Here is a 13,954-nt window from a genome sequence, read left to right as displayed (position 1 = left end):
AAATACCTGCCGCCGCGGCCGTGTTCTGAAAGTCGCGGCACGCAAAAATGCAGGCGTAACTAGATTTAGTCGCACGGGAATGAAACGTTTAGTTAAGACCAGCAGATTTTGGTGGTAGAACACTAATAATCAACTGAGAAAACGAAAAGAGAGAGAGAGAGAGAACGAAACTTTTATTTGAATCAGTGACTTGTCACTCGAGGTGGGAGGGTCCCTTATTCCAGGAACCCTCTGCAATTTTTTTTATTTCGGGCCTTAACCCTGGTACTGACATTGTTGTACCGTCGCTGATATTGCTTACTTTCGAATACAAGTTTTTTTTCTGACTTATTTAAGGCGTCTTATTCTTGTCAGTATTTCGTCTAGGATTTGGCAAAACGAATGAAAACAAGTGTCAGTAGCTACTTTAAAGGGACAATAAAAGGAAATATTAAGTTGAGCTAGATTAAAAGATTAGGCTTCTGTAATTAAAAAAGAAACGTCGTAATTATTAGCGAGAACATAGCGTTTGCAAGCGAGAAAATGATGAAAATGAAAGGTCAAGAGTGGCTCTGCCTATTTTAGATTGTAGTACGCTTCATGTGACGTCAGCACTAGCTGATTCAGAGTGCGGCACAGGAAGCCACGAGGGGATTACGCCTACTCGTACGCTTCGATGTGGGTGATCCAATTTAGGAGCAGCAACACACAGAAAACGGTGATAGACTTCCAGACGAATAAGATATCGATCTAACTCCGCTAAATATTTTCCTTTGGAGCTCCTTTGGTTCCCTTCAGCTGTTCAAAAATTAATTGGCATTCCTCTATTACATCGTTCCTGAAAAGTTCTCTGGACAGTAACCACTTGTAATTATTACAAAGTTGTACAAACTGAAACGACGTCTTGACTGACGCGACATCGGGTCGACGCAGTCCCGGCGACAAGCGGAAGCTGTGCATCGCGATCGCCCTGGCGGGGCTGCCGAGCGTCATCCTGCTCGACGAGCCGAGCACGGGTGTCGACGTCGCCGCCCAGGCGCAGATCCGGCGCAGCCTGAGCATCATCCGCAAGTCGACCGACTGCGCCATCCTGCTCACCTCCAACAGGTCGGTGCCCATCCGCGGTCCACATGCGAAGCTGTTGACGGCATGTCACAACTAAGGCGCCTTGACCCGTTGTGAAAACGACAATCGTGCCGCTCGCGGGCCTTTGGACGGGGTAGCCGCAGGACCCCTCTTCGCGGACATTAACCGTCTGTGTCCAGCCAGCAAATTCGAGTGACGGTGTTTAAGCGGACACTGAATCAATTAATACTGATAAGCCTTTCCTTAAGGACTTAATTTTTTTTTATTTCGAGGGAATACGTTGCTTTTTACGAGAGAAAATCAAGGGCAAAGTTCAGTTTTTAGAATTTCGGACTGAGAACGCGGCTCCCGGCACGTCAGTGAGAAGTCAGGAATCGCAAAATATATTTTCGTAGTTCGGTTGTTGGTGGCCCTGTAGAATATATCGAAACATTCAAGTCAGTCTTTATTTCTTTTATAATAAGATGCGGTTTAACTGCTAAAGAAGGTAACTAGGCCAGAGACGACGTCATCAAGACTTCCGCACCTTTTCGTGCTTACCAAATTGCTGCTTACGGCAAGAGTGGCTTCCTTGGTATTCTAGAAAGGTAATCTACTGACATGCTTCAAATATTCTTGTTTTAGTGTCCCTTGAACGTGCCAAATCGTCTTAGGAACCACGGTGGACACTGTAGTGGAGAATTCGGGATCGATTTGACCGCCTTGCGTCGAAAATTCTATGCAGGAGTGATGATTTTCCCCCATTCGCACGATGCCCACAGCATAACCCGCGACGTTGTGCTGAAAGGCAGAATGCCGTAGTGATTGAACTGCAGCGATGGGTCCCACAATCATGCCGGGATACGTGTTCAGTAGTATACAAAGCAGTCAGTATGCACAGCAGGGCCGGAATCTACCTCGGATTTCTGCATATAGGTCTTCGCGGCCGGTAGTCGCCAAAAGCCGTATTCTCGATTGATTGCATTCGTCGATATCACTCTCAGTGAGCGCTGGTTGGCTAAGCCGCATGAAGCGGATGTGACGAAACGAATTGTATGCTTTCAATCAAATATATTCTTCCGTGTCGCGAGTATCGGTCATTGACGGAGAATTCCCATCGCTCTAGTGAGGCATTGTATGTTAGTTTACGTCGCTCACAAGGGGCTCTAGCGGTCCTCTATTACGTCGATTATGGCACAGACCGTCGTTTCCTACGAAAGGAAAGGTCAACCAAGTGTCGATACTAAAAAAGACAAGGTCGACGTATATGGTGGATGAAATGATTTAGTGTATAAGGATTGGTTATAGCTCTATCCTGTCTCTTTCCGTCTTTTGCCTTCATGTTCGTTATTCACTCATTTCGTGTTGTATTCGTATCGTATTTCGCAAACATTTACGTTAAACTTGTCTTAGCGTCGACACTTGATTATTCCTACCTTTTTATCATCAAGAATCCAGGAAGGTCGATCCAGGATATTGTGCAGCCTATGGTTGATGACAGTTAATTATCGACTATACTGGCGCTAATTACGCACACATTATTTATTTTACTTTGCCTTCTATGCGGCTAATTCTCCCTTGTGGGCACCACCAAAACCACGTTCCAGAAACGATTGCCTCGCGCGAGCCCTGCTTAGTACGTATAAGCGAAATTGCTCCATTTCCCTAACGTGTGCTGTATGGTGGCTTTGCCTCAACAAGTCCGTAGTCACGGCAGTGCGCCCTTTACAGGGGTATAGTACGATGTGGTTAATGTTCGACTACATTGGCACTAATAGAGCACGTATCGTTAATATTACTTTACTTTCCCTGCGGCTAATTCTCACTTTTTGTGGGCACCACCGCAACCACGTTCCAGACACGACTGCCTCGCGCGAGTCCTGCTTAGTATAAGCGAACGTGCTTCATTTCCCTAACGTGTACTGTATGGTGGCTCTGCCTCAACAAGTCCGTATTCACAGCAGTGCACCCTTTACAGGGGTATAGTGCGATATGGTTAATCTTCGACTTTATTGGTACTAATTACGCCCGTATCGTTAATTTTACCGACTATGAAACTAATTTTAGCTTCTTTACTAATTAAGACCTACGTTTTGATACCTCTTGCGACTCATACGACTCGTCACAACGATCTAAAAGTGCGAAAAGACTAGAAGTGGCTACAAAATACCCAGTACACCAAGCCCGTGTGAAGTCGGCTAAGAAGACATTATCTTTTAAAAAAAATTTATTCGAAGAAAATCTCCTGCACTGCAATCGTTGCTACTATGGAAATAAAGGGTGGTACATGATTTTGTCTTCGTACGTGTGGCTTCAAACGTTCTTGTGGCTTTATTTATTGCACTTTAGTGTTCTAAATTTCCAACCACTGAATAGTTGTCTAACCGCAGCAAGGCAATCAACTTCAGCCCGCGTGTGTAATGATTGCGTATTGTTGCATTTATAACGGATTAACTTGTTGACTATAGATAATTTGCAAAGTTGCAAACCATTTCGAAGCCGGAAGGATAGTTTTCGACTTTTATTTTTTTGCGTTTTAAATGAAGGTTCAAGTACTTTAAACTATAGAACAAGCTCTTAGCAGGCTAAACTTCAGTGGACACCTTTGTAATGCGAAGCATGCTCAATTTGGTAGAGAATGGTTGTTATTGACCTTATAAGCGTCCTGAAGCGAACGGTTATTGATCTTCCGATGTGATATATACGGATCTGATCAAGTTGCTCTGTCGCTCGCTCCACTCTAGGTGCCAGTGGCCTATACGAGTGGCACTAGCTGCGGTGTGCGTCTCTAGAAATTCGCAGGCGCCTAGACTGGAGCGAGCGCGATGTGTTTGCAGGGCGACGGCGACTTGAGCAGATCGAGCAGATCGAGACCGTACTCGAAATTGACGTTTTTAACTGTTAAAAAAATAATGCAACCTCAAACCGAGAGCAAGGCTGCCCGTGACCAGTGATCCAAAGCAGTTTGTGAATAGACGCATTGACGTCATGGTCGGTAACGCTGGTCTGCGCACGTTTTTCGGGGCACAAATGTTTTAATTTAAATCGGGCCGGTTTAGTCATCTGTATCATCTTACGATGGCCATCCAATCCCTGGTTCGATTAGTTAAAGTGGTCACTGCCGCTTTCACACGGGAGCGCAGCCAGAAGCAACAGGGACATCTCTTGCTTATATATTTATGTAGTAGTACCTAATCTTACTGATATATTGTGCCAGGAAATTTAACTGCGTCATGACTCACGATAGTGTCGGTGACGCCAGGTCCAGCCTTTCGAGACCAACTTTATCATCAAATTTTAAAAATCCTATGAGTGCTTCAGAGCATTCATTCGTGTTAAATTTTCATCGTTCTGCGTGCCTGAAGTGTGTCGTATATGTTCTATAACGTTGGAAGTGCGTGTTTGTAGTACTCGTTTAAACGCTGATTTATCTCTGTGTTCGTGGCTCGCTGGTTGCACACCCTGCCGTGCCTAAGTAACCATGACCCCCAACAAGTTATTTTCGCGCCTTTTCGCGGAACTTTTTTTTTCTAAGAAATTGAAATGCCAGTTTTTAAAAGTTTGTATCTTAGCGTAGCGTGAAGCGCAGTTGACTCGGTGCCAGCTGTGCCGCGTATAATATAACGGGGCACTTGGATAGCGCAGCATGCAGCAGTGTGAGGTTCTGTGCGACCGCATCGGGATCCTGCTCGCGGGCCAGCTGGAGTGCATCGGCACGGTGGACGAGCTGAAGAGCAAGTTCGGCCGGGGCTACACCGTCATCATCCGGCTGCGGCAGGAGAGCGCCGACGACTCCGACTACCACGAGGACCTCACCAACGACATGAAGGGACAGTTCCACGGCTGCCATCTGGAACACTGTTGCCAGGTACGAGTGACGAAGCGATCGCGCTCGGTGCTTACCACTGTAAGCAGCTCACAAACAGACAAATAGAACCAATTGTACCTTCGGCTGATTCCGTTCTTCGAATGAGATTGACGCGATGCATGTCCAACTAGAGAAGGAGGATCCGAGCCGAACGCTCAGCCACTTACCAGAGCAATATGAGGTCGGAAGCAGAAACACGGTGAGAGCTGGAAACCGACGTCATGCTGTAAACAAACATGGCGGACAAACAAGTACGCAACCGCCAAGACGTGCGCCATGCCAACAACGGAAATTGCAGCAGCCATGTGACCGGAACTCGGCCAAATCTCGGTCACGCTTCCAGCTGGAAGGTTAGAGTCCTTCCGGATGCTTGGAGCTGGACTGCGGTGCTCTGAAGGAACCAGCCAAATGTGTCCGACCAGGTCACTCTAGAGCTACTAGAAAACCAGCAGCCGAATGTACCCTAAGGATGAAAACACATGAGCGCTGATCCTGTATTATTCCTTAATGGTCCTTGTCCCTTTGAGTGCTGCTTACAATAGATTGCTTCCAACTTTCCTGCTTCGTTGTTTAAGCTAGCTGGTGGACAAGCGTTTAAATCGAACCAGGGTGCATTCGGCGACATTGATGGGATTGAAACAAAAAGATTACCAGACACCATCGAAGTATGATTGTAAAAGTCAAGCGATAGCTTCTCGGTAGATCTGCTAAGGTCTACCGTTTTTCTTTTAATTATTTCGAGAAGTTAATTTGTACTTATTCGTTATTTATCGCCTAAATCGGCATCAGCACGTGCGTGGAAATTGGCGTATGCGGCGAACCAGCGATTTCGAGAGAACTTGTCGGACCTAGCTGAGGCAATATTTTCCTGGGCGAAAATATGTATCCCACCGTCGCAGGTGGGACACTCATTGCTTAGCTATATTGTTTAAATGCTATCAGGCGCGTGGGAGCTGAGACGTATGGAGACGTTGGAGTGCGCGCGGCAGTTGGTAGTCTCAGCCTCGCCATGCGAAGAGACGAGAGGAGAGACGCGCTGCACGCATGTATTGCTCTATATTGCAAAACATGTCCTTCCTTACACTCTTTCATAATTTACTCCACATAACGAATTTCAACTCGCCCGACAATTAACGCGTAGTGTTTCCCACTATTTCCCGTACTGCGTTGGCGTGTGCCAGTGCTCCAGCAGAGCGCGTGTCGAGCTCGACCGTGGAACGCGCACACGGAGCGCCGGTTCTGCTGCAGTCCTCTTTCGGCCGTCGTCTGATGCCAGTGGCAGATGGCCGGGAACTTGATGCCACCGGCGCGAGTGCGGTTAGCGTGTCCTTGTGTTTGCTATCGCAATGGAATCGCAGTTTCACCCGGAAGGCGAAGCATTGACAGCGATAGTGGAATATCAGGCGAAGTAATTGGGCTCGTCGTTTCATTAGCCCTATAAATTGAATTAAACATTCGCTTAGTAACTAATCCAAAGTAGTCTCACGCGGACAAAGGTACGCACGAACCGATTTCAATCGATGACCGTCAGCATTTTCGGTCACCACGTTCGTACGACGAGGAGCCCTGGCAGCGGCTAGCGCGCGCACCTGATGCAAGGCGGACGTGCTGCCGCTTCCTTCGACGTATAACTGTGACGCGCCTCCAAAATAACACATCAAGCCATTATCAAGACAGCGCGCATGAAGCCACCATCCCACGCCACTGACATTTTCTTCACCCTCACACGCTCGCTCTTCGCCCTGGCTGGCACCCGTGTGTGACCTTTATGGTCACGGACGGAAACGTTCTAAGCTAGCTGAAACCGTAGCTGTTAATTGCAGTAGCCTCATCTGCACTACCACTGGAAACCGGTCTAGCAACACCTGTGTTAGTGTTTACGCATTGATAGTCAGCAAGTGCTCCGAACTAGCCACGGCTTTCGCGACTGGAAACCGTGTTGACCGTAACAAATCACGTGCTAGCTCTAGCGACTAGCTTAGCGGCACTAGAAGACTACTCTGAATGCCACATTCCGAGCACACATGAATACTCGGATTCTTTTCCAGCAGTGTGTGTAAATTTCGACGTAGTACTAACGTTAAATCCCCGGACAATCCCCGGGTCTCTTTTGTAACGTCTACCCGGGTCTCTTTTGTAACGTCTCAAGGATGTTCAGTGAACGATCTGGCCGTCTAGTGACGTCGCCCTGTTGGCTGCGCCCATACACAGGGCGTGTTAGAGTACCGGATCATCGCGACGTACACTACCTGGAGCGAGATGTTCTCCAAGATGGTGGCCATACAGAAGAAGTACCGATTCAAGGAGTTCTACGTCAGTGACACCACCTTGGAGCAGATATTCGTGAGCTACGCCCGAAAACAGATCAACTTCACCAAGGCGTTGAACTCCACCTCCTGATCGCCGATCTAATTTGACCACGCCAGCGAACGTCCGCACTACGTGGGTGCCAGTAGTGGACGGCGAACTACGACGCAGTTGGCTATTCGCCCAGCTGTGCACAGATTACTGTATGCTGTTGTACAAATTGCTGTATATACCGTGTACTATTTGTAAAGTTTAGATATTGTGCGAATATTGTATAGCATTGTATGTTGGATCGATGTATTGTTGATTCGCCCCGCTTTTTTTTTTCTGCGACGCCATCATTTTTGTTCATTGTTTGGCCACGCTGACCAGACGTGGCTTCACGCATCTGCTGCTTGGAACCAGGGTGCCGCTCAGCCGGACGCCTAATCGAAACAAACACTTGTGAAGCCGTGAACTCATCCGTGTCCTATAGGCCTGGACTTGAATAAGAAGCGTGTTTAGTGTTTCGCTAGGCACCTGCGCCTAGCTGGGCTTCGAATTCGTTAAATGGTTTCCGCTATTTCGCAAGTCGTCAAAATAAACAACCGAGATCCACTTGCAAAGAAAACTTTTGCTATGGACTCGCTCAAGCTGACTTGATTAAAGAACTTTACTTATAGGTTCGCGGTATTTGCTCGGAAAACGGGTGATGGTTGTGTCATGTGTGAGAAGGGGCTCCCCTATGTCGAAGACAACGCTTGGCAGACTCGCTTGCAGGCATGTGATTCACCTGTGCTCGGAGTCTTCAGCTCACAGTGAGTACCACTCCACTCCTGAGTGTGGTTGCAGACCTATGCCGACTACCGACGGAAATTTGAAGCTGCAAGATTGCTCATCTCCGTTTACAGTGCACTGAAATAAGTTGGCAGATATATTTTTCTAAACTAACAACGGTTGCTTAAGACTTTTTTTTTTCAGGAAAGCAAACGCAATATTGAGAACTCTTACTCTGCAATAAAGAATATCAATTCTGTTAATTGCAGCTGTTATAACATCTAAAGCGTACAAATCTGATGTGTTGTTTTCCGTTCTGAAACGTACCAATAATTTTCGCCATCATTCCTTTTACTTCACCTTCATTCATTTTACTCTACCTCAAGTCATTTTACTTTGTACTACCTCAAGTCATTTTACTTTGTACTTGTTCTAATTCACATTACTTCACTGAAATTCATCTTAATTCACTTTAATTCGCATTATTTATCCATCGCAACATTCTATATTACTAATGATGCCATACAAGGCGCTGATCACGTCACATAGATTTTGGTACCACTCGTTGCAGACAAGTCGGTTTTTCTGCCTCGTGGGACAAATAATGCATTGACATATAACGATGATCTTGAAACCCACCTCGCGCAGACACGCGCTCGTGCCACTGTTCTCGCGTTCGTCGTCGTCTTCCACAGGTGGCCCCGATGTCGCTTATGCCAAAAAAAAAAAGTGGGTGTCGAACCCTGGAGCTTATATGGGAGTTGAACCTACGACCTTTGGTGGTAAGGCGTATTAAGGCATAGTTAATTCATATAGAGCTAATTATAGCTTATGTGGGAGTTGATCCTATGACCTTTGGTGGTAAGGCGTATTAAACTATATAGTTAATGCATATAGAGTGTTTACGCATTGATAGTCAGCAAGTGCTCCGAACTAGCCACGGCTTTCGCGACTGTAAGCCATGTTGACAGTAACAAATTACGTGTTAGCTCTAGCGACTAGCTTGGCTGCACTAGAAGACTACTCTCAATGCCACATTCCGAGCACACATGAATACTCGGATTCTTTCCCAGCAGTGTGTGTAAATTGATGGCTCCTGGGCCTTCACAGTTTGTGGGAAGATAGAACGCAGTTCAACAATGCTGATGTCAATTTGCGACCTACACGCGATCACTTCATTGAAGCTGTAGCACGGTTCAGGGATCTCCATCGGGCACTTCCTGAACAGACAACATGGATTGACATGCGACGCTCTTAAACAAATGCACACGATTTTAGTTTACCTCCCCTCCCCTCTCTCCCCAGCCTAGGGTAGCAAACCGGATCTTCCCATCTGGTTAACCTCCCTACATTTCCCCGTTCTTCTTCTTCTCTCTCTCTCTCTCTTTCTCTGCACCATTTGGGGTGTATATTTGCCACACAACGATAATCGTCATCCGTCTTACTTGCGTTTTCTTTCTCGAAAACGCTGCGCTCGCTACTTTCCTGTTGAGAATGCTCTCTCATGCTGATAACGCGCATGCCGTTCGTGATTTGGAAGTACCGGGCTCGCAGCGTTAAAGAAATGCGGTCAAAAGGGACACATTTTTATCTGTTGTGTATTGTTTGTGTATCAATGTGGCGAACTAAAAAAAAAAAAAAAGCCGCCGTGGCGTCGGTAAAGCGTGCCCGCCTCCAACCTTGGAGGCCCGGGTTAGATTCCAACCCAGACCGAGGCGTACCATATTTTCTTTTCAGAGCCATTAATTTACGTTGTTTACGGGAGCCACCCTAAAATATTTGTCATAAAGGAGGGCATTTTGATATTTTGCGCCGTCGGCCATTTTTGGTACCATCGCAGAGTCTTGACGCCGACGAAGGCGGCGGATTCCCGCGTAATGGGGCAGATAATGCTTTCTCGTTGGAAAAAAAAATTCCAGTGGCTGCATTGCTGGACAGCATAACTCGAAATACTATTCTGTCTAAAAGCGGCTTCGCATTTTTAATGTTCAGTCATCGTCTCTGAAGCAGTCGGTGCAGGCGTATCCACAACGGCTACGCTCGAATGTTTTTTTCGGCCAAGTTCCCTAGGTGTGAAGACGCCAGCGCAACCGAAGACAACATGCATAGAATATGTCTGCGCTGTTACTGGCGCGTTGACGTATACGTGTTCTGCTGTTGTTGTAGCAGACAAATTTCCCGCGGAATCCTTTGGCATCTGTAGGGGGCCACACAAAACGCGTATCGAAGAAGAGTTTTAAACATGGCAGCCATGACATTTTTGATAGCGACAGGAGCCAAAAAAACGTGATAGGTTGTGTCAAAATGCCGACTTCTATGACGTGTTTCCACCTTTGAAAGGTTTCCACCTTTCAAAAATTGTGTGCGGCGCTTTTTACCTGCAGAAGCATGGCCTTTAAGATTCCCACTTCAAATTGAGAGGGCGCCACCCTATAAACTATGTATTTCTGTGAGGAAGGCACCGTAGCAGAATAACAAGTTTAATTAAGTTTCTTTAATTGAGATCATAATAATTTAAACTTAGCTAAAGGACACTACTATTAGAAACGGTGTATTTAATTAGTAGATGACACTCTTTGGAAACAAGTATTTTAATTGTGGCCTCCGAGATTGAGACAAGCCGCAAGCCCAGATGGAGCCAGAAAGCGTGTTCGGTATGATCGCATGATTTTAAATCCCCGGCGGGCCAGCAATCGCCGCTCGCTCTTGCCCGTCCACCACCGTCTCACGGGTTCTGGTGTGTTTTCTCCACTGGCGTGCCCATGCAATGGAAAATCCGTGTGTTCAAATCTCGCCCATCGCGATAACAGGTACTGTGACAGTGGAGCACCTACAAAACAACGGCGCTCCTGCTCGCAGGGTTACGCATCAGAACGCCGAGGCCGCTCTCTACAGAAACGAATTTCGGGACATTTTACTCAGGGCGCGCTTGGGACCGCGCTCAGTGGTGTATTCCCTGCAGAATGCCGTCGTTCACAAGAAGTTCTTGCGGGAAGGGAAGATATCGGTCGCCCTCAAGGATGAAAGAGTGCACCTTTATTTCTCGAACTGTCCACCTAGCAAACTTTGCACGTTCGTCAAGTTTCTGAACGCGAAGAAAGCGTCGCAAGGACCCACCGCTACTGTTCGCGAACGGTTGCAGTCGGGGAAGCAGAGAGTTATTGAGGAGATCAGTCCGTTGATGCTGCGCGACGCCAACGCAACTCAGTCTCGGGGTGTGAAGAGGCCTCTCTCAAAGGACGACCAAACTACACCGACGGGAAAGAAGACCAGACCAGTGGCACCAGGCGATGTAAAGGTAGCGCAGAAAAATGTGGTTTTCGACTTCAATGGCTCGTTTACATTGCGCTCATATTGTTTTTGATAGTGCATGGACACAAAATGAAAAGAAAGTGTTGCAGCCAAGAAGACATTTAAAACAAAACACAAATAGAATGAAAATTCCCCCGTGTAATATAAGCTTTACTACATGCTTTGTATCGTGTTTTCTTAGAATTCATTTCTGCCACTATAACAATTTCATGATTCTATTTTTTGATGACTAAATCAGGGATACTAATAATGCCAAGCTAGATGTGCAGGCCAATATTTCATTTAAATGGCTGTATGACATTATGAGTGACAACCATGTTCTGCTCCTGATATTGTTTTCAGCCTGCGAGGAGCCTGAATCCTGTACAGTTGACCTTGGAGCAAAAGACTGTTCTTAGTGCTGTCTTGGCTGGCCGCAGTGTGTTCTTCACCGGTGGGGCAGGCACGGGAAAGTCGTATCTTTTGAGGCACATCCTGTCATCACTACCCCCACAAGATGCATTTGCCACGGCTACGACTGGCATCGCAGCTGCTCAGATTGGTGGCACTACGCTGCATTCGTTTGCTGGTAACTGTTGTTTCATCTTCAGAATGTAATTCTGTGTTTCTGAAGTTGCACATAATATGTACGTGCAGTGATGTAACACATGCCTTGTTGAATGCTATTTGATCATTCAAGCAGCACACATCTTATGTGCGCGTTAGCCTGTGAAAACTGGTTGCTTAGGCACAGCCAGTAGTGAAGCACCAATTTGCTTAGTCACAGTCAGTAGTGAAGTACTCTGGGATCGCTATTATTTTTTTGGATTGACTTAAGAATCACCATGGCGATGAGCAGACACCCCTGCTATGTCATGAATGTAATTTAAAGCTTCTTTGGCCTTAGAGAATACTTGACACTGACGTGGCTGGCATAAACTGGGCAATATTGAAGCTAGAACATTTTTTTTGTGATACTGCCAAAATTATTAATATTAAAAACTGAATGTTCAACTATACATGCTTTGCATAGTTTATAAAGAAACCATTCACTACATCACTGGGTTTGGCAGAACAGTTGCCACAGGCACCTCAAAAAAATTGACTCTCGCACAAGTATTTTAGCACTCATTATAGAGTAAAGTGAAGCAACTTCGCTGTGCCAAATTTGCCTTGGGATTATATTCACACGGTGTTGTGCACGTATTACTGGCTACACGAACGTGGCCATCTAGACTCAAGACTGCCAAGGGTTTTCAACTATGGAGCTTGTTTTGCAACCTGCCCCTGTCTGTAAGTGAAAGTGGCAGATGCTAACTGCACCCCTAGAAGTCATTGGCAGGCAAGGTACACCTAAATGCACTTTTTCTTGGCCCATGCCATGGAGATTTGGCAGGAAGAATAATGAGGGCTGTGCCAGACGTTTTGCACTGCACTGAACTACACTTGTGGCTTTTGAGAAAGGTACTGTGTTGTAAATGTGTGCTCAACATAATTTTCTTCCCGTTTTCCTCTCCTCTATGCAGAGTAGCACTCTGGCTCACGTTGACATCTCTACTTTCCTGTATCTTTCACTTTGATGACTCATTACATACGCTTGCATAATACAAGTGCACCCGCCGCGGTAGCCCAGTGGCTATACCGTTGTGCAGCTGAGCTCAAGGTCAGAGGTTCGATCCCAGCTGCAGTGGTTGCGTTTTAATAGGGCGAAATGCAAAAATGCTTGTGTACTTAGATTTAGGTGTATATTAAAGAACCTCGGGTGGTCAACATCACTCCGGGGTTCCCATTACGGCATGCCTTATAATCATATCGTGGTTCTGGCATGTAAAACCCCATAATGTTTTTAATAATACAACTACCTGACAGAACTGAGTCACTTCATGCTAGAGACCTCATCATACTTGCATAAGCTGTTCATTAGTGTATTGTCATGTGTTGACGCAGCATAAATATTATCAATATGCAAAGTAGGTTGGGTCTGCTTTTCTTCACATTCTCCTTGAGGATTCTGGCCTTTCAGGTGCATTCACAGATGCAGTGGCTGACATAATAGTTTTGCGGAAACCTGCAAGCTGGAGAGAAGTAATTAATTAAGGGAAAATGAGACATCCACCCAATTGTGGCAATTGCTACTAAGAAAACCCAAACGGGTTCCTCGAAAGAAAAGCCTCACAGTTCAAGAAAAATTCGGCCTGGTTCGGGACGAATTGTAGCAATTGCTACGATTGGGTGGATGTCTCATTTTCCCTTAATTAATGCAGTGGCTGCTTGGCTCGTGCAGTGCTACATGGCTAATATATTAAGGGAAGGGTGAATAAATGATTCAGTGGTAATAACAAGTGAAAGAGGACCTGGGAGGATCATTGCTATAAATGTAGAGCAATGCTAAATCAGGACAGTGTGTGACTTTTTTTAGGGCAATAGGGTAATATTCCAGGCTCTCTTTACACGTATCACAGACCTCTAGAGACTTGGATAAATCCAGCAGAAAGGCTAGCGTAATGACCTTGGTAGCACCACATTTCCTAGTGGATGCTCATAAAGGCATTCATTCTACTGTCACCTAGACATTATCGCCACGCTTTGCACAACCATAGCCTCTTGTATTTTTTTAATGCCAACTCAGTGACACACAGATTGATGGGTCACTGAGAGGGCGCCACTTTCTAAGTAGCTGGTCACAGT

The 13,954-nt window shown here is 46.1% G+C and overlaps 1 protein-coding gene across 1 annotated transcript in view; it reads left to right on the top strand.

Moving 5' to 3' along the window:
• LOC135911080 (phospholipid-transporting ATPase ABCA3-like) overlaps positions 1-13,954 on the top strand; it is a 149,801-nt gene that overhangs the window by 124,264 nt on the left and 11,583 nt on the right. The window contains exons 24-26 of the mRNA XM_065443178.1: positions 913-1,086; positions 4,690-4,912; positions 11,630-11,855. Coding sequence (XP_065299250.1) covers positions 913-1,086; positions 4,690-4,912; positions 11,630-11,855 — 623 coding nt within the window. The remainder of the gene's footprint in view (positions 1-912; positions 1,087-4,689; positions 4,913-11,629; positions 11,856-13,954) is intronic.

Source organism: Dermacentor albipictus, chromosome 9 (assembly GCF_038994185.2).
Source record: "Dermacentor albipictus isolate Rhodes 1998 colony chromosome 9, USDA_Dalb.pri_finalv2, whole genome shotgun sequence".
In the NCBI taxonomy this organism is placed as follows: domain Eukaryota; kingdom Metazoa; phylum Arthropoda; class Arachnida; order Ixodida; family Ixodidae; genus Dermacentor; species Dermacentor albipictus.
Note: the sequence above shows the minus strand (reverse complement) of the source record. Positions and strands in the feature narration are given on the sequence as shown.